General features: G+C 37.1%; 3 protein-coding genes across 3 annotated transcripts; all 3 read right to left on the minus strand.

Annotated features, from left to right (window-relative positions):
• Positions 1-269: 269 nt before the first annotated feature.
• Positions 270-1,268, minus strand: LOC108678778 (eukaryotic translation initiation factor 3 subunit A-like). The gene is made up of 2 exons (XM_018167245.1): positions 1,231-1,268; positions 270-789 (listed from the first exon to the last, which is right to left on the minus strand). The coding sequence occupies exons 1-2, from the start codon at positions 1,266-1,268 to the stop codon at positions 270-272; spliced, it is 558 nt and encodes a 185-aa protein (XP_018022734.1).
• Positions 1,269-7,802: 6,534 nt separating this feature from the next.
• On the minus strand, positions 7,803-14,523 carry LOC108678817 (phospholipase A2 group XV). The gene is made up of 8 exons (XM_018167302.2): positions 14,277-14,523; positions 12,602-12,741; positions 12,178-12,403; positions 11,402-11,613; positions 10,840-11,018; positions 10,011-10,136; positions 8,931-9,033; positions 7,803-8,611 (listed from the first exon to the last, which is right to left on the minus strand). Exons 1-8 carry the CDS (start codon positions 14,446-14,448, stop codon positions 8,060-8,062), a joined length of 1,710 nt encoding a protein of 569 aa, XP_018022791.1. The 5' UTR covers positions 14,449-14,523; the 3' UTR covers positions 7,803-8,059.
• A 1,843-nt stretch (positions 14,524-16,366) lies between these two features.
• Positions 16,367-19,028, minus strand: LOC108678789 (protein BCCIP homolog). Its single transcript, XM_018167256.2, has 6 exons — positions 18,816-19,028; positions 18,416-18,568; positions 18,122-18,244; positions 17,726-17,922; positions 17,296-17,509; positions 16,367-16,585 (listed from the first exon to the last, which is right to left on the minus strand). Exons 1-6 carry the CDS (start codon positions 18,960-18,962, stop codon positions 16,412-16,414), a joined length of 1,008 nt encoding a protein of 335 aa, XP_018022745.1. The 5' UTR covers positions 18,963-19,028; the 3' UTR covers positions 16,367-16,411.
• Positions 19,029-23,971: the final 4,943 nt, after the last annotated feature.

A 23,971-nucleotide genomic window follows, 5' to 3' on the forward strand; every position in this document is an offset into this window, starting at 1 on the left:
GCACAACATAGGCCGTACCAGCGCCACTCTTTGGTTCATCAAGCCCGTCAACTATGTATGAATCTACTTGATAAAATATCAACGCTTGATAGTATTACAAAAATATTACACATAATGGTTATGTGGCCTGCAGCGCTCGTCATCAACAGACTGATTTCGTTTTTCACAGACTGCGCTCTTCATAAACAGACTGATTATGTGGTAGGCGCTCTTCGTCAACAGACTGATTATACGATACGCGCTCGTCATCAACAGACTGATTTCGTTTTTCACAGACTGCGCTCTTCATGAACAGGCTGATTATGCGGCACACGCTCTTCATCAACAGACTGATTATACGGTCCGCGCTCTTCATCAACAGACTGATTATACGGCCCGCGCTCTTCATCAACAGACTGATTATACGGCCCGCGCTCTTCATCAACAGACTGATCATACGACACGTGCTCTTCATCAACAGACTGATTGTACGGCCCGCGCTCCTCATCAACAGACTGATTATGCGGCACGCGCTCTTCATCAACAGACTGATTATACGGCACACGCTCTTCATCAACAGACTGATTATACGACACGCGCTCTCCATCAACAGACTGATTATACGAAAAGCGCTCTTCATCAACAGACTGATTATGCTGTCCACGCTCTTCATCAACAGACTGATTATACGGCCCGCGCTCTTCATCAACAGACTGATCATACGACACGTGCTCTTCATCAACAGACTGATTATACGACACGCGCTCTTCATGAACAGACTGATTATGCGGCCCGCGTTCTTCATCGTTTCTGTTATGTAATCCTCCGTGGGAAAAAAAGTTAGGTAAGCCATATAGGATACATAACTTTTCAAAAATGCATCGTTAGAGGAACAGATAAATACGTTAGTATTCATGATACCAAGCTCAAGAGGAATGCAAGTAATTCGATCGCATTTGGTATACCCGTAGCTCAAATCTAAAGCAGCAACGGGAAACTCCAAGAAATAACCTGCGTATAGTACAGATTTGGATGATACAGCTCAAGCACGTAAATCAACATATTTAATCTAGCTACAAATAAAAGGTACAATACGCTAAATAAATTCTAAGTCAAATTAATGTCCGAGGTTCAGTTCAAACTTTTTCTAGCAGTCGAGCTCATTTTCAAAGATCATCATGTCGTAGAACCGCGTGGATGTGTATACGAGTGCGTGTACGCAGTCATCTTTTCGAAAATTGGTCCACGAACATTATGCCGACACGGCGCTCAGGAATATCGTTCTCCATAACCGGTTCATTTAGAAAATTCTCAGCGTGTCTTACGAGACGGTGAAGCTGCAAAACACAAAAAAACATATAAAAAGCGATTGCTAATCACGCGTTTCAGATCGCTAATTGTTCAAGTCCGACCTCATGACCTACCAAGCCATTGTTCAGCCCCAACAATGGATAAGATTGTATTCCAAAAACTTTGCTTGCGCCAACGAAGCCTAATGAGAATATAGTTGACTGGTAAGTAGTCTCAATAAAAGCGTGTAGGACATTCTTAACAGTTGGGTTGCGATTGACCCTTTCAAGTGTACGCTAAGAATAAAACGTTTGACATTGGCATCTAAAGTACAGTTTAACATGACATCGAATGCAATGGTATGAGCATGGTATACCATTTAATGTATTTTTATCAGCACGTAGAACAAAAGTATGTATGGAAGCGGTTTAGGCGCCTGATGATTTTCTATTCGCAAACATTCAAGTTATACATTTTAAATTTATCAAGAACGTCGCTAGGCGCGTCATAGAATAGAATAGAAGTGTCGGCATTGAAGAAAACAAGCCCATGGCTCGTTCCTTTCAAGTATACTTTATTAGTCAAGACTCAAATGAGAGGCACGATGCACCATTGTAAATTATTTGATAAGGAATAAAGACAAAATTCTTATCACATAGTGAGCAGTAAGTAGAGTGAATAACGACTGTCCTAGCCAAATCGAGATGCACATTTTAAAGGAGAAAAGTAATAACTGTCGAATAAATTTAGTAGGTTTGCATATATCATCGTCATCTGTCTGACAACTCCTAGAACTGACACCAGTAATTATGCATATGGTAAATTAATGCACATGCACGGTCGCCGCTATCCATTGATGAAAGCACGTTCGCTGGGTTTCAATGAACAAGAGAATATGCAACAAAAACCTGGCGTGCTCCTCGCCATTTCTTTAGTCTGTTGCAAGTTCAAACATAATCGGCATTTAGTTGGAGGCAGTAAAAAATGCCAACGGATCATGCAGAGTTGAGAAAAGCGCTTCTCTGGTCCAAGCGACGCTCCGCATGAGTGAGCACCTCAGGCGCAGACGATTTATTTGGAGTTCGTGGCTTTGCCGCGATTGTACAAGTGAAACCTAACTAGCTTGATTTGAATAGCTTACCTAATGTTGCACGTGCTCTTAAATTATAGAATCTTATTTAATATATAAACATAGCAAATAGAAAAAAATAATATATATTAATATATTAGTTGAATAAAAAAGTTGCGCTCAACAAAAAACACGGAAACTTTACATGCGTTCAACAAAATTTTCGTTGACGGCATTAGCTTTCATCCATTAATAAAACTAATGTACCTGGACTTTTTTATGACAGTAAACTGAATGAATAAATAATAGATAAGATGCAACGAAGTTGATAACTCGTGGCGCAGATTGAACAACGCAAAAACTAATATTTGGTCGTAGGCAAGAAAAAAACAAAGCAAAGGACGCACCCTAGGTTGCTGTTGCGTTCTGTTGAAAGTTGTCGAGTTGAGGCTGGGGTTGAAGACGCAGTGTGGATCTGGATGTACGTTGATTGATCGCTGGAAAACAAAACGGCTAAGCGTCTGATAACTCAAGAAGGTATTAATACAAACAGAATGTGTAACTGTACATAGTTCATGTATTAACAATGCGCACTAATATACAGCGCAAATCTCGAGGGTTGCAGAGAGAGCAGCAGCAACATAGCCCAGTAACCTAAGCCATGAAGCTTCCTGCCCCACCCTTTTGGTGTGGCCTAACCTAGACCTGGGCTGCGGCGCACGTCAAAGGAAGGGAGGATTGTTCAATGCCCTGCATTGTGCGCGCTTTTGCTTAGTTGCTTTGCTTAACTGAAGTGTAAGCCGTTGTAGATATGAGGCGTCTGGTTAACGTGTACCAGCCGGGTAAATTTTACCCAAAAAGAAACGACAAGCTTTGCTAAACGACTGCTGCACAAGAATAGACTTCTGAAATCGGCACAGCAGGAGCTGCCGCTTTCATCCAGCCAGCGTATAACATTTAATTAGCGGCATCGGTAAAACAGAAAAGTTTATATTTATTTATTGCTTGACCACAGGCATGTAATGTGAATTATTTCATCAAGAAAAGGTTCTATCAGTAACGTAAGACAAAGTTGAAAAATGTCATATTGATCAATGAAAGAATTTGAACAGCTTCTTCCAATTATTGATAAGAACCAACTATATTTCAGGGAAGTTATGACGTCTGAAGAAGAACCAGAAATATGAATATGAACTTTCACTCCTAGAGAAGGACCAAAAATATGATGGTATTGAGTTCAAGTACATTGATCGAGAAACTCTCGAGTCGCTTAAGACTGTGGGATGAACTTGTGATGTCAGGTCAGACATGGTAGTCAAGTCAAGGTTAAGTTTGCATAAGCTTCTTTCGAGCTCCCTCGGCCCACGAGTTTATAGGTCATTATCACAGAAGTCAAAGGGGAAGGTCTTCAAATCGCACTCAACGTATACACATTCTATAACATTCATTTATAATAGTGAATGCCTACCGGAGTAACGAGAAATGACTGAATGGACAGGTAACGAAGCACGTACGACTAACAATCGGCGTGATTTCAACGAGTTGAACGCAAATAGCTAGCTGTGTCGTGAATTTTATGTTCGATTACAAACGACGATCTCGGGTTGAATAGCAGCTCGTGAAGTAGGCACGACAGAATCAGAAATAGTTTTCAATGCACGACTCGGAGCTGGATTTGTTATAAAACAATTAATAGCTTCATGTACGAGGGACGAATGAAATTGAATGGTTGTTTAGTGTTAGTTTTTCTGATAAAATTCCATTCGTAATTTTTCCGTCAGAAAAATATGCCTTAGCTCGGATTAGATGTTGCGGAAAATTTCTGGAACACAACAATCAATTCAGAGTTTTACAATAAAATATGATTGTTGATTTTACTTCAGTAATATTTTTTTCCACTGTTACATTTGAATTCAACTAATAAACTATATATTGAGAATATAATTTTTTCCTTGAAACTGTTATCTACAAGTGCTTGGCAAATCAGCACAGACGCAGTTATTTGTACTGTTTGAAAATCCTCTTACACATGATGTGTTGCAGCTTGAGTCAGTTGATCATCGTTGAGTTCAGGCGTGGGAGTAGCTGTAGGATAGAAAAACTCAGGAATTAAAAAAGCGAAGAGGTTATTGGCCACGCCTGCCGAACTTACTTGAGGCAGGCTGTGCCCCTCCGTTTTTCCACTCATCTGAATTTGTTACAGAGCCATGCTCTCCTCCTCGCTCCGCTGAGCAATCAAAATACACCATCAGATAAACATGGTTTATACACAATTGGTCCGGGTTAATTTTCCGGTTCTGCTTGCAGATCATCCGACGCCATCCGGCTTTTGAGAACAGAACTGCCAACCCACAGATTGAGTGCGCGAGAAGCTGGAAGAGAATCAGTCGTCTGAGGGTGGTTAGGTATGACCCTTTCTGACCTCCGTGCACGACTGCACTGCTGCTTCGCACCGAACCTTGTTAAACTAATCTCTCATGATTCTATCTATGATGTCTACCACTATGTTTCTTTCACAGTGCAGTAAATAGAATAAAAATTAACCAATTAGTTCCTTTTTCAGTTGGTTGAACATAGTTAATGACACGGCAAAGAACCGAATTTCGTTCATAAAAACGTGCACTTTATCGTTACACAGATGCTACAAAAATTTATACTTTGAAGAGAAACATTATAACGATCAACGGCATTATTTCTTTCAATGGTCGATCAAAGCCTTATTTTTCCGATTGTCGATCGAAGTTGTACTCTTCCAATGAGCAATAGTATACTGAATTCAAAATTTGCAATTGTCACTCGAAATCGAATTTTCTCAATAGTGGATCAGTTTAGTTCATATGTGATCAGGTATAACCCGCATGAAATTGGATTTTGAAAGGCGTAAGTCGATTGAGCTACGCAGGCATCATCACTTGCTCGTGGAAGTGAGCACGAGTATCACCGCTGCGCAAGTGCGCATTAATTGAAAAATATAGTTTGGGCATTGCTTCACGCTCTCAACGGCTACACACTGAATGTTGCACGAAACTATTCACCGTTGTACCCAAAGCAGAGTCGAGCTTCAGAAATAATTCTCGCCAAAATTGTTATTTCATAGAAAAAGAGCGATAATATACGAGCAACACACAACAAAAATATTAACGCCCTATCTTTTCTAAAGACTTCGAAGTATAGCAGCACACTTTTATCTCGGTTACGGAAAAGTTGAGGGAAACGTCGTCGCCATGTTATTATAATGATTAATATACGGATAGCCCTAAACATTCTGAAAGCCATCAGCGCCATTATGATAAATTACACGCTACAACCTTAGTTACTCATAATACCTGCACGAATTTGAAGATAACAAATCATAATTCATCTAATTTAAAATGCTAGAAATTTGCCGAAAACGGTTTATATCGTTTATAACTGTATATGAAGTGTATCATTTTATTCTGAATTAAATAGAAAATGTAAGCATTAGATGTTGAGATGTTGATTCTGAACGCAGCCTGATTGTTCAAGAGTTTTTTTTTTTTGAAGATAAATTACGAGCAGACAATTCCAAGATAGGCTTAATTACGGCGGAAATTCCATCCCTGAGTGTCGCGAGTCGCGACCATTGCTCAGCTGACACAGCTAACTGCCTGCCCGATGGGTGATGTTCTTCAATAGCTAGTACCTATTAACCGATGGTAAATTTCTATACCAACGATAACAACAGATTCATTAAAAACTGCATAGGTAACAATAACATTAATTTCACTGGTTGAAGAGCAGTCAACTTTCTATAAGCAAAGCAGTGCTCTCTTTCAAATCAGAAATTGGAATTCGCATTCGACGGACATGCCACAAATGCCGAGCATCGAACAAGTTTTTTGACGACATCCAGTACCTCATGGCTTATAAATTTAGCATTGAAAAATTGTGCCAAGTGATGACCAACGAAACAATGATGGTTTATGTTCTCATAATTAAATGTATATCCTACCCAAAATTGCGCGAGATCGTTGGGTGAGTCAGAAGAAGAGATATCGAGAGTGGGGTTCCAAGCAGCGCCATTATCAGTGTAAGTTCACAGATCAGGGTCGCGGTGGAGGTCCGAGCTAATCGTAATGCTCGCTTTGCAACGCCTATCCTCATTTGAAGGTCAAATTAGACTAGATGGTCACAATCGTAGCGTCAGTTGCAGTCACTGCACCACGTAAAGGTCATGATGCACTTGCTCAACAGATGGTGTTCAAACTCCGGGTGAATTTGGTTACATTTCCGCAATCCTACGGATCACAAACACAGAAAATTGTCCGAGTCTCTGTTTGGACTGAACTTGATAGGAAAACGATGACCAGATAACTACTGAATAATATCGCAGATATTACCCTTGCACTAAGTGATAAAGAAAGATTGATGTATAACAAACAACCGAGTACGCGACGTAAGTATTAAGAATGGAGATGAGAACCCATAATTGCAATTTATTAGGAATAATTGAGAAGGAACATAAACACAAATTTTATACTCCCAACACAATACAAAACAATTAATGGTAAATATTATTTGTGTGGGTTACTACGTATAAGTCAGGCTTACAATAAGATCACAGATTACTGAGACCCACAAGTCTGTAACTAAGATATTAGAGGTGAGAAATAGTCAAAAGAACGTTAAGATTATTTTAAGATTAACTAAGATATTATAGGGGGAAATATTCAAATAGGCGCTAATGTTATGTAAGAATATCTAAGAAATATGTGGATAAACAATTCAAATAAAGGTAAGACTTATTTCACGATCATTTCAGAGTATTGTAGTGTTAAGTGCGTGACTTTCTCCGTACGCATTGCAAATCAAAAGTGCAGATGTATCATACCGAAGAAATTCGCTGGGCGACTTTATATAAATCAATAATAACATACGGCGAACATTTCTATGAGATTTTCAGGCATTCTGAATTTGTACATAAAATTTTTTCAGGTCAATACTTTGAGCTAGTTGAACGCAGACTCCATTATGCGAATGGACTAACCAATTACATCACCGATCCTATTGGTACAAGCACACAGCTATGACACGCACGGAAAACGCCACATTTAAATGTAACAAGCAAAGGAAAACAGTGTGATTTACTTTACTAACTTAATGGCTTATAAGATTCACTAAGACACTAACTATCGACCAATAGGTCACATGAGGGCGCTAAATTATGATATGAACTAACTAATCTAATAAGCAACAGAACTGAAACAGTGCAGCTTTTGACTAGATATCCCATAATAGCAAGCCGAGGCACGGCGGCGTCCATATCACAATTTTTAAGCCTTGTTAATATAAACACACTAATACTAAAATCTAGAGGCAAGTGTTTTTTCCGTAATTAATTTGGTGTAAAATTTTCAAAAGCAGATAATGAGTTTGAAGATTCTAGTCAAAAGATTATAATCGAGACTGCCGGCTGTGCAGCTTGCCCAATAAGCCTGTGCTTAAACGAAATTCGCAAAAAATTGACTGCTAAAGGGACATTCAAGTCATGGCATGTGCAACACTCTAAAATTATAAAACGTACAAAATGTGTCACTCATGGTAGTTTCTTCTCGCTGAAACGTACGATTGTGGTTGGGAGAGATCCGAGACTGCAATTATTTGATTGCAACTAAATTATGCTAAATTTACGATTGAACTGAACTGCGGTGATGCGACAGCCTAGGAAGCAAGGCGCACATGTGTCATTATATAACACGCTTATAAGGACATCATGGTATCGCGTAGACGTTTCATCTCGAGTTCCATTTTGTGAACATACATAATCTTCTGGTCAATGGTCTTCTGAATTGAGTGAATTTGGAGCAAACGTTCATATGCTTCCTTGAAATCTGCAGCCGCAAACCACTTATGCTTAATTTCGGAATCAACTTTTGCCACAGCCTTATCAACCAGATCCTTCAGGTTAGCTTTGGAAGTGTTTGGACCCGTAGCTACATTTTCACTTTCCGACTGAGGTTCATTGGGTTTCTCCGAAAGAGACGACTGGGATCCAAGATACAATGGTCGGCGTAGGTTACCGCCAACTTCTGCTTCGTGGGAACTTTTGGCTTCGTGGTCTGGATTCTCAATTGACACAATAAAGGGAGGACTGTTTTTGACAGTTGAATTTCTAGCATCTGCTCTCCGTTGAGCGATGTCTGTTACTAATTTTGCAATGTAACGTAAGACGTCCACATGGCTCAGGATGGCCATGTGGTCGGTCTCGTTGTAGCTCTTCACAACGACCGGTTCAGATTGCAGTTTGCTGTACTGTGTAGATGTGAGAAATATACATAATAATAGAATAGAGGTGTCAGCGCTGATAATAATATACATAATAGTACAATAGCAACGAAGAGGCTACTAAAATAAACACTTAATTGCGTAATTAAGTAAAATAGAATGTTTTTCGATGAGAAACGCAGAATTAGTATTTGTCATAAACTCCAAATTATTGGTGAGAAATGATACGACGTCTCAGATACTATTTGTCATTATTTTCACACAATTTTCAGAAACTGTCGTAAGTATTTTTGAACCACGGAGGAAAAATAAAAAGACAAAGCAAATTTCATAGTCACTGCCGTACCTGGGAACAGAGATCTGCACTACGGAGGTTGACAGTTCCGTCACCCGGTCCGTTGACGAGGCTTGGATAATCCGGAAAATACTTCGCATTGGCGAACTCAATTCTGCAAAAAATTAGTAGTGATGAACACACACGTTAGGGATAAATTTTAGGATTTACTATGAGGATCAAGGGGGATCAAAACACAACTTTAACAAATTTCCCCAAGTACGATACCAGAAGAAATTACAATGGGTACATATATATTTTAATAAATATGTACTCAATCATTCCTCACGGAATCTACGATTACAAAAATTGACAACAAAACGTGATTACCCGGTACTTAGGTAAAACTAAATACATTATATCACTACACCATTAGTGTGGTCACTGTACATCAAAAGGGAATGAACTGCATCCAAAGACAAAAGTAGAGCAAACCAAAAAATGACGATCAACATAATACAAAAACTATACTTAATATGTCTAGACAAATAAAACTAGTCCTAAATTTATCAAAGTCAATAACAACATTTGATGCAATTCTCCCTTTTTAATAAATTTGCAACGCAACAGTCAAAACACATATTGAGTAAAAACTAGTAGTGTAGAAAAAGAAAACAAAACAAACTCTCAAGGTAACAAATTACAACACCATTTTGGAACGGCTGCCAGAAACATCGAGGAACGGTGATCAGATGAAACCGTTTAATAGTTATTTAGGTACTACTCTACCAAGGGACTGTTTGATATATATACTCTAGCAAGGATCTACTCAACCCTTGTAAATAGGTTACTACTTACTATTAGAGATGAGGGTGCGTTATGACAAACTACACACCTAGAAGAGACTTGAATTACAGGCCCAAGATACAACACTGATACCTTACATGCAAACCGAGACTCGGCAGACAAGAGAACATAGCTTTTAATCTAAACTATTACGATCATCTCAGTCGACCCGGATGGTGGCCATCAAGCATCACGTAGGAATTTTTCATGATAGAGACCATGAAACCACAATAAAAAGCAAATATCAGGACAATAAGAGATCACGTAGCTTTGAAACGGGAATGGTGGCCAGTGAGAATCACGCACCGCTCAACAGTAGGGATGCCCACCCCGTAGAGGCAGTGCAGGGCGACGTGGGGCGCCGTATGGGACATGTTGAGCAGAGTACGCGTGTCCAGGTACATCTCGTAGGCATCTGGCAAACCCAGTTCACTGCGTCCATAGATAAATAAAAAATCATATCTTTCTTCAACGTATGATTAATGATGGAAGAATAACCCTGAATAAATATAAAAATTTCTCAAAAATTATATTGATGTAAATTCATTTGTGTATCAAAGTGCCATTTTCGAAGAGAAGTGCAAATAATAAGTTGGAAGGTACCAAGTGCCACAACTCATCATTTACTGCGCATCTTATAAAACTTTAAAAAATATTTTGTACAAGTTGAAAACGATTAAAGCGTTCTATAAATGCTTTGAAACAGTTCTGTTTCAAAGTAACATTAGATGTTACTTGATTTATTAGAAACAACAATATTGTCTGGAAGCAAGGAGCATATAATATACGTTTAAAAATTACTTTTTAAAGACAACACTTCCAAAGAATCCAGTATCTCCAATCTTACAGATGTACAATGAATTTCTCATCTAATTTTCGAAAATTAAAAAAATTACCTTTTCAATTTTTTAAATATATATAAAATTTTTTTAATTTTTAAAATCATTTATTTTGACATTTGATTCATGCATTGTCTCCAACTTTACACAAGTTGGCAAAATTTCAGATCGATAGGATAAGTAGAAGTGTATTAAATTTTGATTACAAGATTTGTAGCAGACAGACAGACAGACAGACAGACAGACAGACAGACAAGAAGTGAAGTTAAAGAGAAGTGTTGTAAAAAGTAACTCACAAGAGGTACTGCTTCATATCCTTGATGGTGTAATTGGCAGTAGGGGAGCGGACCAGCACTTCATCCAGCCACAGTTCAGGATCAGGCAGCAAGAAAGCCAAGCTTGGGTTTGTGCGCTGTTGAGTCCGCAGAGTCAGGGAATTCAATACGCTGTTCAAATTATCACCTGCAGCATAAACCTGCAACAGCCAACAATTGCTAGTGTCAGAACATTACAATTTAAAGTTAAATAAAAAAAGCTGGGAATTATTAAGGACATGCATTAAACCTCATATATCTAGTTAGAAAAATCAAATGCATGAGATAATCCATGAGGAGCAGAACATATGCATGGTTAATTTTAGCAAAAAATAACTTCAGGAGAAATAAAAAATTGTTTGACACTATTTAAATGAAAGCAAAAAGACAAAAATCTAAATAACCTGGCTAGCTCCAACACAGCTGTCATTCATGCTATTAAGTCAGTCTAAAAGACAAATTGGCCAAATAAAAATAACATCAAGAATGAAAATGCATCAAAAACTGTGGTGAACAAGTACAAAAGAACCAAAAAGCCCATTGCCTTGATGGCTTTTACAGAGCCGCCCCATGCCCCAGCCAGGGACACAAGGCATTCCACATTCTGCTTGCGCCAGTTCTGGGTTTGGAGGTTGAGGAAATAGTTCATGAGAGGAGCACCCATGCTGTGAGCTATGAACACCACAGGTCCTCCTGTGCTCTCTCGCAGCTCTTCCGTTAGTAACTTCAAGGAGGAAAAGTAATCTGATAACTCATCTGTAATAGAAATTTTAATGTTAATTGATCAGGAAGGGGCAATTTTTTCAATGAGTAAGTGAGAAGTGATGATAAAAAAATTATTGACTTTCTGCAAAGAGATAAACAGGAGTTATTGCTTTGATTAGGCATGGTGATGTAGCATTGTAGGTGGAAGATAGAAATAACAAAGAAATAAAGGTATTTGAAGGAGTATAAATATAAAATGGCATGGACTTTGAAGTGGTATGTCCTGTAGGTATTAAATTGCTTTTGTTAATAATTTTCAAATTAATTGCATGCCACAATGCAGAAAATTGAATGAAATTTGCAAGAATACTTTTTTAAAGGAATATATATGAATTATTTGAAAAAGCAGTGACAAAATTGCTCCTGAGATTAAGTAACAGACAATATTTATATCAAGTAATCAAAAACTTAGTTATGTTACACATTACGAATGGCAAATATGAGAGTATTTCCATGGTTGTCTTTTAAGAAATATTGTGAATTTGGCTTACAATTGACATTTGGCTTAAAATTGACAGTGATCTCAATCAACATTTGATTAATTGGTTAACTTACTTGGTGCCTTTCTGAAGTCAAAAGGAGCTCCTCTAAGGGTGACATTTCTCTGGTAGCCTAGAGCCACGAGAACTTCAGCAATGTATGCAAAGTAAGAATAAAGTCTACAAGGAGTGAGGTATTCCACTGTGGAAGTGTCACCAAAGTTTGGAACTCTTACATCTACTCCAGCAGGATTATTTGTTGTACGTGTTGAGTTGTTGTACTCCAGTACCATGTTTGACGTCTGTAAACAGAATAAACTGTTAATGGAGCAGAACATATGCAATATAAAATTCATGCTGGTACATACAGTCATTACACAGACCTGTAACTGGACATTTATATAATATTCAACCAGAAATTAAAAGACAAAAACTAAAAAGTGTGCAAATTACCATGACATTTTGCAGTTTTAATACACATACAAGTTACAACAACTCACCCAGCAATCTATAAAACCAGGAACCATCTCTGGCAGGTTAAGCCAGGATGTGAACCAATCACTGTTTTGATAACAGAAGAAATGAGCTGAAGAATTCTTGTGCAGGCGAGCTTGAAGTTGAGCACCGCCATCTCCAGGCACTGGAAAAAATTCATGAATTACTACAATATTATTTAATAAGCATGCCAGAATCTATTAACAAACATAATTTCAGTCAAGAGTAAAAATCATAATTTGCCAGTCTAAATTCTATGATTCTTCTTTCTTTAACCTTTATTCACATAGGAGTCTCCAATAAAAAAATATTTAGTAGCTGATATAACAAAGACACTCCTAATTCCTAATTTTTAAAATTAAAATAAAAAAATAAATATTTTTGCCTTTAATTTCCAAAAATCAACCATGAAATAAAAATCTGTAGTACCAGCAATTTTTGAAAATTCTGAATGATATTCTAGATTGGTTCCAGTTAAAAGTTGTGAGTTTCTAATCAGTAATCTGGCTAATTTTTTTATATTATACAAATTTAGAATAATATCAAAATTAGATTTCACTGTAGTAAGGTACCTACACTCCTACAGTAATTGTGTCAAGTGACAAATAAATGAGAAGGTTATAAAACAAATTTTTTTAAACAAAATTATTATTTATACATGCTCTTGTTTATTAAATTGGTATGCATTACCAGATTGAGTTTATTATTCAAAATCCAACCCATTTGCAATTTCTGGCAGAAATTTCCAAATTAATAGGTAAGAATGATCATTTCCTGTTTACCTGTCCTATTTAGCAGAAGTTTCCTAAAATTTTAGGTGAAAACAAAACAAACATTTTACTAGTTATTTTGGAAAATCAATTGGAAAAGGAGACAATTTTTCAAGTTTTGGCTGAAATTGAGAATAGGCCATAGAAACATGTGAATTTGGCCAGATTCACAGGAGATTTGGTCCAACTCACACAGCCTCAAACTCACACTAGTCTGGAAAAGTCCTATTTTTGTCTGAAATATCGCGGCTCTAATATCATATAATTTCAGTAGGTATGAAATCTCGCGGCTCTAATATCATATAATTTCAGTAGGTATGAAATCTCGCGGCTTGAATGTCATAAATTTTTGTTTGATTAAAAAATCGCGGTTTGCACTTCGCAAACATGTCATTTCAATTGTTGCCGTTTGACTGTTTAAGGGTAAAATTAGAGATTTGGGGTAACACGTGCATAAACTTTGTAAATAAATTCGCATTCGCACCTCGTAAATGGCTTTTCATGGCCGAGATATGGGATTCACGGCTCGGTGAAATAGAATCACGGCTCGTAGAAATGGAATCACGGCTGGCAAATCCATAAAACCACGGCTCGAAAAATTCAGTCGCGGCTCGCCAAGTAGATATATTCCATACTAGCACTCACAGCCTCACAGTCACAGGTGGCTCCTGCCCAATTTTCCACTTAAGTCTTTATAGTTAGGTATTTTGAAAAATTGCAAATAAAAAAAGATATTTTTACTGATTTTCACTGAAGAAATTGTGAAAAAGCCATGAAAAAATGAAATTGGTCAGATTCACAGGCTTTCTGGCTTCTGCCATCTGCTTTTTTTGTCCAATTCATTTTTCATGGGTGGCTTCTGGCTGCAAATTATGCAACAAATGTACGAATACATAGCATTAAAACTCACCAAATATGACACCAGGTAACTGAGGTAAGTTTGCAGTATCAAGTGCCTCTACTTTAGTCTTGAATACGAAGACAAAAAATAAAGCAGAAAACAAAGCTGTTATTGCCATTCTTCTCATGTTTGCATCGCACTTCGACTGCCACTTCCTAGACTGCAAATGAAATTGCGTCATGGGAACTTCGAGATGATCATCAGCTGATCATTTAAGGTCACTGGCACGTTTGTCAATGAGGATAAGCCTGACCAAGAAATGTATTTATTGCTATTTTACAACTCTTCTCTTTAACTTCACTTCTTGTTTGTTTGTCTGTCTGCTGCAAATCTCATAATCGATATTTAACACACTTCTGCCTGTCCAATCAATCACAGAAATTTTGCACACAAGCGTAAAGTCAGAGACAATGCTTGAATCAATTGACAGAATAAATAATATACAAAATAAAAAAAATTATATATATAAATTAACATATATATTTTTTCTATATATATAAAAAATAAATTTATTGTACACGTGTAACAGAGGCGTCACTGGCCTCTTTAGGAGTGTTGTCTTTAAAAAGTAATTTTAAACGCATATTTTTAACTACTGCAGTATCATTCGGTTCAATAAAATGTGCTCATAAATTTTATAAAAATGCTTCCAGTGAGATAACAAAACATAACATAGTGACTTTTTAGTGATGTCGGCGCTAAAGAGAAGGCCTGATGTGGCCTGTCGCCGATTCCTGAACTTTTCATGACTTGTTCATAGATCTAAAATCGTGTCATTTGACCGGATCTTTTCAAGACTGCGATAGTTTGAAATAGCCACTAGACTTCCACCGGGTTCGATATGGTGCTAGGCATTTCAAGTCCGAACATATATTTTTCCATAGCATCATCTAGTGATTCTAGTCTGTTCTTGAACGCGTTCATACTCGGAGCGCCAACGATGTAATCAGGGAGGCTTTTCTATATGTCGATGATTCGAAGCGAGAAGAAATGTCGCGTGGACAAGTTGCAGCGCAGTTTTTTTAGTTTACGGCTGTTTTGTTCTCGTTGCAAATTCTAGTAATCCTTCGGAGACCTTGTATAAAGAATAGAATAGAAGTGTCGGCGTTGAAGACATAGGCCCATGGCCTGTTGCCGATTCTTGAACTTTTCGTGACTTAATTCACAAGGGATCCGGCCTTTGGAACCCGATCTTTCCATAACTGACGATTGATTGAGATAGCTGCTGGACTTATTGCCTGCTCCGTAATTTGCTAGGCATTTTAAGACTGAACATATGCTCCTGCATAGCTTCGTCGAAAACATGAGTATACTTGTAACTTTAATGAGGTCCCACGCAGATGTCGATAACTAAGGCTCGGAAGCTTCGTAATCTTTAATCTTTCTTCATAGGACTTGCTCTTCAAGCCTGGAATTATCCTTGTTGCACGTTTTTGAACATTCTCTAACAAATTATATGTTGGTGATTCGAAGCGAGAAATGTCGCGTGGTCAAGTGGCAGCAGTTTTTTTTTTTATTTATAGATGTGGCCCCTGGTGTTGGTTCTTGTTTCAAATTCTAGTTATCCTTCGGGTACCTTGAATAAACAATGAGCATACTTTGTATACTTCAATGAGGTCCCCACGCAGACGTCGATAACTGAGGCTTGGAAGCACACATTGTCTAAATTTAAAATCAACCACCAGGACAAATAGTTAATTTATTAAGATTTAAAGGCGACAATTTTTTCAGAATAAAAAGGCCAGAAAATAAATGGAATGGTTAGGAGAAAAAGGAAAATCACTAATTAAAAGATCAAGACCCTAACAATTGAAAATTGATTACAATTCAGTGTTTTTTGTTGTCATTTTAGCATGGAAATAATTTCAGATGTTTCTTTTACGGGTCAGAATAACTTATTTAACTTTTATTTTGTGAGCGTTGACTGACGACAGCACAGCGTTCCGTTTTCTCTTGGGTCTATACTTGCTGTCATACCGTGTTCTGAACAACTATTTAGTTGAAAGTAAAAGCATTTTAGCTAAAATCTCATAAAACGAAAAATCATGCACCTGCTTCAAATAAATGGAAAATAAATACAAAAATAGCGCTGCATCTTTTTACTCTTTAATTATAATTATCAGATAGATTTGGTACTACACAATTTATTCTTCGATCGCCTTCTCTGCTTTGAGAAGAGCTTCTGAGAATCTGGTCATGGGCACCACAAGTACCTTCCTGAACTGTTGCCTCTTATCATCGACTTCTTTCTCATTCCAGGACTCCGCGGGAAGAGAATTGCAATCTGTCACACAGTATTCGAAACTCAACGAAGCAACCTGCACAAGAGGAAGGTTTCCAAATCACCAATCGAATGAACATTCATAAGTACTTATATTATTAGTCTGCTTAAATTGCAAGTTCACAAGGAATTTAAAAGCAAAGAAAACACCAAGCAAATTCACCATATCGATATCGAAAAACGTTTTCAATATCAGTGTGGTGAATTTGCTTGGCGTTTTCCTCGAATTTAAATTCTTTTTCAAACGATTAAGCACTTATTTATAAACTTTAGAAAGTATGTAGGTACTGTTAAACGGAATATTTATTGGTTGTTCTATTGTTTAAGAATTAAATAAACAAACAAACTATGAGAAGCTCGATATTCAATCCATAAAGTTAAATTAGGTAAAATCTTTGGTGAACGTTTTTTCCAAAATCTTCATACACAAACGTTCAATCTTAAATGTAGCACTTGAAAATGTCTTTCTATTAGGAAAAGGGGCTTAGCCACCAATGATACAGCATGATACGAGTGAACCAAGACTTGCTCCAGACTTCCTGAGCAATGCACGAGGAAACGGAAATTTTAGGATAGTACCTCAATATTTCAGTATAGTACCATTAGAACTCAAATTATTCTAAAATTAAAATCAACCACCAGGACATATAGTTAATTTATTTAGGATTTAAAGGCCACAATTTTTTCAGATTAAAAAGGCTAACAAATAAATGGGATGGCTCGGATCAAAAATTAATATTACCGTACCTCAGAAAAACATTCCTCTTCAGAATTGGAATAAATTTCCTTCTTGCTCGGATCAACATCATCTAGGATCTGTGAGGTCTCGCCTTGCTTTTCCTTCATCTTGCGCATCTTCTTCTTGGATTTCAAGGTATGAAACTTGTAAGTTTTGGCAATCAAAATCAAATGCGAGAATTTGAATGGCATACCAATTGAATTTGATTCGTCCATTTCTGATCTAAAAAAAAAACAGACCAGAAAAACGTATTTAATATTTTTAAATTCATTTATCCGTACAAATATTGACAGAACATCGTAAATCAAATTTTGCAGTAATAAGCAAGAAATTATCCATATTAACATAACAGTACTATTCAAATTGGTGAAATAACAGTTAACAAAGAATAGTATAGGTACATATGTTGGTATATATACACTATACTAGGTAACTTACTTTAAGGTATGGAAAGCTGGAATAGCAACATCTGAAGGCAGATTGACAAGTCGTTCATTGATAAGGAAGCCAATACTATTTGACGCGTCTTCCAGGATTGATTGGAAGTTTTCTTTAACCTCATCACTGCACTTGCTCGCTGAACATCGCTTCAAGAGTTCTTTACGCAGGCTTTTGATGCAGTCCATTTCAAGTTTCTAAAACATAAAATTAATTAAAATATTACACCCATTTCATTGCCATAGGCCAAATAGGGTGGGTCTATACCAATCATATTGGCTGGCATCTGCAATCATATTGAGTAGCAGAAAGTTTGAGATATGTTATACTTTGATTTTAAGAATAATTATTAGAAAACATTTTTGACTCTAATGATATCAACCCAAAAATACTTACTTTTTTGTGTGAGATGTTGAGGATTGTGTTAATTCCAAATATATAATCACTTTCAGTGTCAGGCTCTCCTTCAAGGGCATCATCATCCACTTCCATTGCTTCTTTTTCATCATCAATGACTTCCTGAAGTGAAAAATTTTGTTTAGGCTAGTACAATTTAGTAATTTTTATTTTCAATTTTGGAATTCTAAAGGAACAATATGGAATTTGAGTGAACAGAGGAATAGACTATGCACATGACCAGAAAAAACATTGCGGGATATATTAATAAGAAATTATTTCATTGTTTCTCACCTTCAGAACACATCCAACATAATTTTGCTGGATGATCATATTTGTTACATCTGATAGATTAACATCCAAACCTCTGAAGGTCTGTGCCAGTAAGCGCTGGATACCATGGAAGTCATCTTCTTGCGGAGTGAAGCCTTCAAAGTTGACATTCACCTGCAAACAAAATGTTTCTTGCATTATGTGCCAACATAATATACCTAACATAAAATCTCAAGGGTTAGTCTAGAAATTCCTAGGTAGCTAGTACCAGGAGTAACTTAGATTTGATGAACAGGCCATAGTAAGGGTAGGTAATTATGAGTGTATGTGGAAAAATTATATGAAAATACATTGCATAGGTACAAGTGTTAGTGTGTATATGCAGAAGTTACAAAAAAATCTGATTAATAAAAATACTTACTATTTGTCCAATAGCATCTTCATCAGTTTCAGAATTGCTGGAGTCCTCAAACTCTTGAAGAGCTTTCATTTGTTCTGAAATCTTAGCTTTTTTAGGCATAGTTGTGCAATTATGAATTTCTGAAAAAAAATTAAATTGGATCTGCATGAGTGGGTATCAGGATTTAAAATTCTACTAAAATTCTCAAGCTATAAAATGAACATACTTATGTAAGAAGCAAGATTATCCTATCTGAAGAGCAAAAGTAGGTACTTATGTGGTAACATGGCTCTGTACCACTGTCAGTCAAATGGAATTTAAAAGCAAAGAAAGCGCCAAGAAAATTCACCATATCGATATTGAAAATGTTTCGGAGTCCAGGTCCATCATCAGTTCAACTAATTTCAAAATTGGTTCTTTCTTCAGGTATAAGGACGTTATTCCTGCTCGGATGCGATCAAACCTGGTCTATGAGTTCTGTTGTGCACGCTGTGCATCTACGTACGTTGGAATGACGTCGCGTAATTTCTACATCCGGGTTTCTGAACACTGTGGCAGGAGCTATCGTTCTAACTTGCCTCTCGCCAAGCCTCCTCATTCTTCCATGCGCCTCCACGCTGAACAGTGTGACATGGCTGTATCTGTGAGTGATTTCAGGATACTTGGTTCCACTTCTGGCAGCTTGGATTTGAGAATTTTGGAGTCTCCACATATCTTCAAACAAAAACCATGTCTCAATAACACATTTAGTTCATATAATCTGGAAATAGTAAATCGCTAGGATTTTATTTTCTTGTCATACCCCTAGGACTAAGTTGTTCTTAACTAGTCCTGTTTATTTCGATACATATAATGTTAGGTCTTGTTTAGGTTTTATGTCTGTCTTTGATTTTTGACTTTTAAAGTGATTTTGTTCATTTTTAGTTTAGTCAAACTGATGATGGAGCTGGACTCCAAAACGTTTTCAATATCGATATGGTGAATTTTCTTGTCATTTTCTTTGCTTTTAAATTCCTTGTGAACTTGCGAGATAAGCAGACAAATGATATAAGTACTTGCAAGTCAAATGTAATGGGGAGTCAAGATGATAATTAACCAAACACTAATATTTTAAATAGACCAAAGTTTGAACCTGTTTAATAAGTATGAATAATTTTTTTTAATACTAGGTGCATAATATATTGTGAGATAACATCAAGTACAAGTATATTAAATATAATGAAATATTACATATTAGCTAAATATATTAAATATAATATCAGCTATTCAAGACAAGGCTGCTGTGAGCAGTGAGGTTACAATTGACTGAACTAGTGATAGAAGTAAATTTAGATGTCAGAGGTAGGCAAGAGTGTTTGACTTTGGTTCAATGATGAATTTAGATGTTCCTAAATATATAACTATAAATTAAGCATCAAAATATGAATTATGATCTATACTCAGATGGACATATACTTGTAGTTGTAGCTGTCAGGTGTCTGTTTCTATGACCACCTGATGGATTTGTACTGAGAGTCAGGGTTCTTATTGTTCCATGTATGACTAAGGCAGGACAGTGAAACGCACGGTTAACACTAGTTCTATTATAATAATAAACTGGCTCGGTGAGTACAGAAGGACGGGGTTTGACAGGTACAGCACAAGTACGTGCTGGAGGAGGGGCTAGCAAGATGACGGCTAGGCAGTACCACTACCGCTACAACTGACAAGCGGTGCACAGATCGAGATATATATAGGCCTTAACAGGGATGACGTCACTGAGTGTGACTCTATATACCATGTGGGTACAGAACATGTTATAAGAGTGACGTATGATAACCTAGAGGGTGATAGAAGATCCCCTGACATAGCCTGTACTCTGTAGGCTGTAGCACTACCAAGTGGCAAGTGCCAAGCACATACTCATTACTCACTGTCATTGGGACATGGTAGGCATGGAATATATCTACTTGGCAAGCGGCGCAACAGTCGCGCAAGCCATGACTGAATTTTTCAAGCCGTGATTCCATTTCTTTGAGCCGTGATTTAATTTCTTTGAGCCATTTATTCCATACCTTGCCCATTAAAAGACATTTACAAGCTGGCAGCCACAAACTTTTTACCAAGTCCCATGCATGTGTTACCCCTAATCTCTAATTTTACCCTAAATAAAGTCAATACTAACATTTATCTTCACTTAACTTACTAAGTGACCACTGATCACGTGAAAATGCAGTCTGATTGCTCTGACATGACGGCAACTATGCAATCTTTAAGGTTACGTTCTAGATTGACTTGTTATTACGTTGTGCAGGATATTTTGGTGGAATCATTTAAATATTGCAGATTGTGGAAGTTGAAAATTTTATGAAACAACCGGTTTGCAAAGTGCAAACCGCAATTTTTTCAGTCAAACAACAATACATGACATTAGAGCCATGAGATTTCATACCTACTGAAATTATATTTGAGCCATGTATTTCAGAAAAAATAATACTTTTCAGCCCTGGGACATTGGAGCATGGATAACAGGGTAGGGTATTATGTTAAAAATTACTAATTTTGCTGCAAAAATAAGAACATAGCTTGTTCTGTAAGACTGTAACTTCTGTCTATAAGACTATAGCTGAGGCAGAACTCATCTAAAAAAGTATCAATCAATTTATTGCATTTGATGATTTGCATGTAAATGTAATAATGTGAATTACCGTAAAATGGGGTAACTTAGACCACTTTTTTTCTTATAAATGATGCCATTTTCTTACTAGCTAAATAAAACTTGAATTGAAACGTGCAAAATACAGGTCTATACTCTAGCTTCACTCACCATAAATTGCTGGCTCCTGCCTCTCATAGTCTTTATGTAATTTTAAAAAAAGTGATGGTCTTTGTTACCCCAGCTCTTGGGGTAACTTAGACCGGGTGGTAAAATCAATTATTTTTTTTTTGGTAAAATAACTCCAGGTTTTGGTGCATTGTAGTAGAACTCTTCTAGTTACAAAAGCAAATGACAAACTTGAGGAAAGTGTCATAGTTTGCAAATGGGGGGCACCACCCCATAATGAGGGAAATGTAACTACCTAATGGCAGCCCTGATGGAGTAAATATTGACTGGCTTGTAAATTAAGTTTAAATTACCATATATCAGACTCTGTACCTGTAGAGTCTGAAACATAAAGAAAAAACATAAATAGGCTGTCAAACATAAAATATGTTATATATGGTAATTTTATATTAACTTCCAAGCCGGTCTATGTTACCCCGTCAGGGCTGACATTAGGTGATACTACAATGCATCAAAACCTGGAGTTATTTAACCAAAAAATAAAAAAATTGGAAGGGGTACTCTGACAGGCTTTAAATAATAGCTTTTTTTCGTGAGTCACATTTTAAATTTTTTAACCTATTAGATATGCAAACTTTTTAAATCTTTCTATTGTATTATGTAGCCTCAGTATTAGGCCTTTAATGCCCATTGACAAAATTTTTCAATGTCAAATAGTTTTTGAGTTGTGGGGGTTTTTGTAAAAAAAACGAAAAGTGGTCTAAGTTACCCCGCCGGTCTAAGTTACCCCATTTTACGGTATGTGATTATAGAACTGAAAGTTGCAGTTATATAATTAAGCATGTATAGTTAATGCTTAATGGTATGAGTACTCAGCCTGAGTAGGCCGCTATGACTCAGTCAGTACGAGGGTAAGACTGTGTGTCATTGTGGTCTTGTGGATATCTTGTGGTCAAGGTCAACCATCAAAAGTCCCTGTGAAATCATGCAGATATAAAGGATCTAAAAGCTATAACTAATCTTTAGGATTAGCTGTTCTGCTCAATCTGCTGTAGTACTGTACTGCTGTTAGCTGTAGCAGAATTCTAGCCTGAGACTAGTCTCCTAGACCAGGTAGACCCTAGAGGATGTATGAACTAGGAATGCTGGTTCATCTGTATAAGCTGAGCTTGAAGCCTTGATCTAATGTAAAGTTGAAATCATTAGAAATCTGAAACTACAAAATGAACAAGGGCAAAAATTTTAGCAGTCAGCTTTTGTACACTTCAATTTGTGTTTTGCAATAAACTCGAACCATAGAGTCTAGACTAGATATATTTAGGTACTATGCTAATGCTAGATTTGCTAGTGCTTAGCAATTAGCATAGGTAATACTACAGTAGTACAGTGCCAACAGTGGTAGTGGTACTGTGGTACACCGTACACTGGTACTGTCTACTCTACTGTGGTACCGAATTGCATAGCCTACAAATGCTACAATCATTATAACAATACAACAGTCAACAACTACCGGTAAACTACAACGCTGTAGTCTGTACACTTAGTGTACAGCGGTACAGCCTTAGGCCTACACCGTAGAAGTACGGTTACTGCGGTAAATATACCTATTACCTAATACAAAAGATTGAAAGGGTCTAGACTCAAGCCTCTGCCCTCTAGCGATACGTTACTTGAACTATTGATAAATGCGATGATTTGCGGGAAACTCTGGAGACTTGTCCAATGCGGCTCCATGACAAGAGCAAATTTGGAAACCGATTCTATCGCAACTCTCAACTTCTCAAGACTCAAGGGGGTCAAGAGCCAAGCCTGCCAAGGTGCACGTGGACTGCGAGTCTGTGACTCAAGCGCCCGCCCTGTTCCGCATTCTGTCCAAAGGCTGGCGAGCCTGAAAATATCGATGTTGTAGTTGGTAACCATGGTAGTTTTCGGCTTGAAGGTCAAAGAGCCAGGAGTTGGCGACTTTCTATCATCAATGATTAGTTACCTTTTTTATACGCATTTCTGAATAAGATTCTAACAGTCCCGACTTGAAAACTAATTTACATTATCCTAGTTTTCTAACAATCGTGTGTAATCACCCAATTTTTAGAAATTGTGGGTTTGTGATTCAATGCAAATTCGGGCGCTGGAGATGACACTACCGTGAAATTGTCCAGCCAATTGATAGAAAGTAACAGTTAATGCCTACACATAAATCGACTCGGCAATGCTGTCGTTTTTTTTTCGCTCACCACTTACAGGCGTTCAACACTCAAATTAAGGTGATAATTAGTAGACAATTTTTGCTTATTCAGTTTTTTAAATATGTGGATGGCTAAATTTCTCATTCTGTTTTTCAGTCGCACTTTAATTTGAAACTGGTCAAAATTCGCTTAATTTCCCTAGTTGATTGATCATCAGTATTCAAGCA

This window comes from Hyalella azteca, unplaced genomic scaffold, assembly GCF_000764305.2.
Source record: "Hyalella azteca isolate HAZT.00-mixed unplaced genomic scaffold, Hazt_2.0.2 contig11277, whole genome shotgun sequence".
Classification (NCBI taxonomy): Eukaryota; Metazoa; Arthropoda; class Malacostraca; order Amphipoda; family Hyalellidae; genus Hyalella; species Hyalella azteca.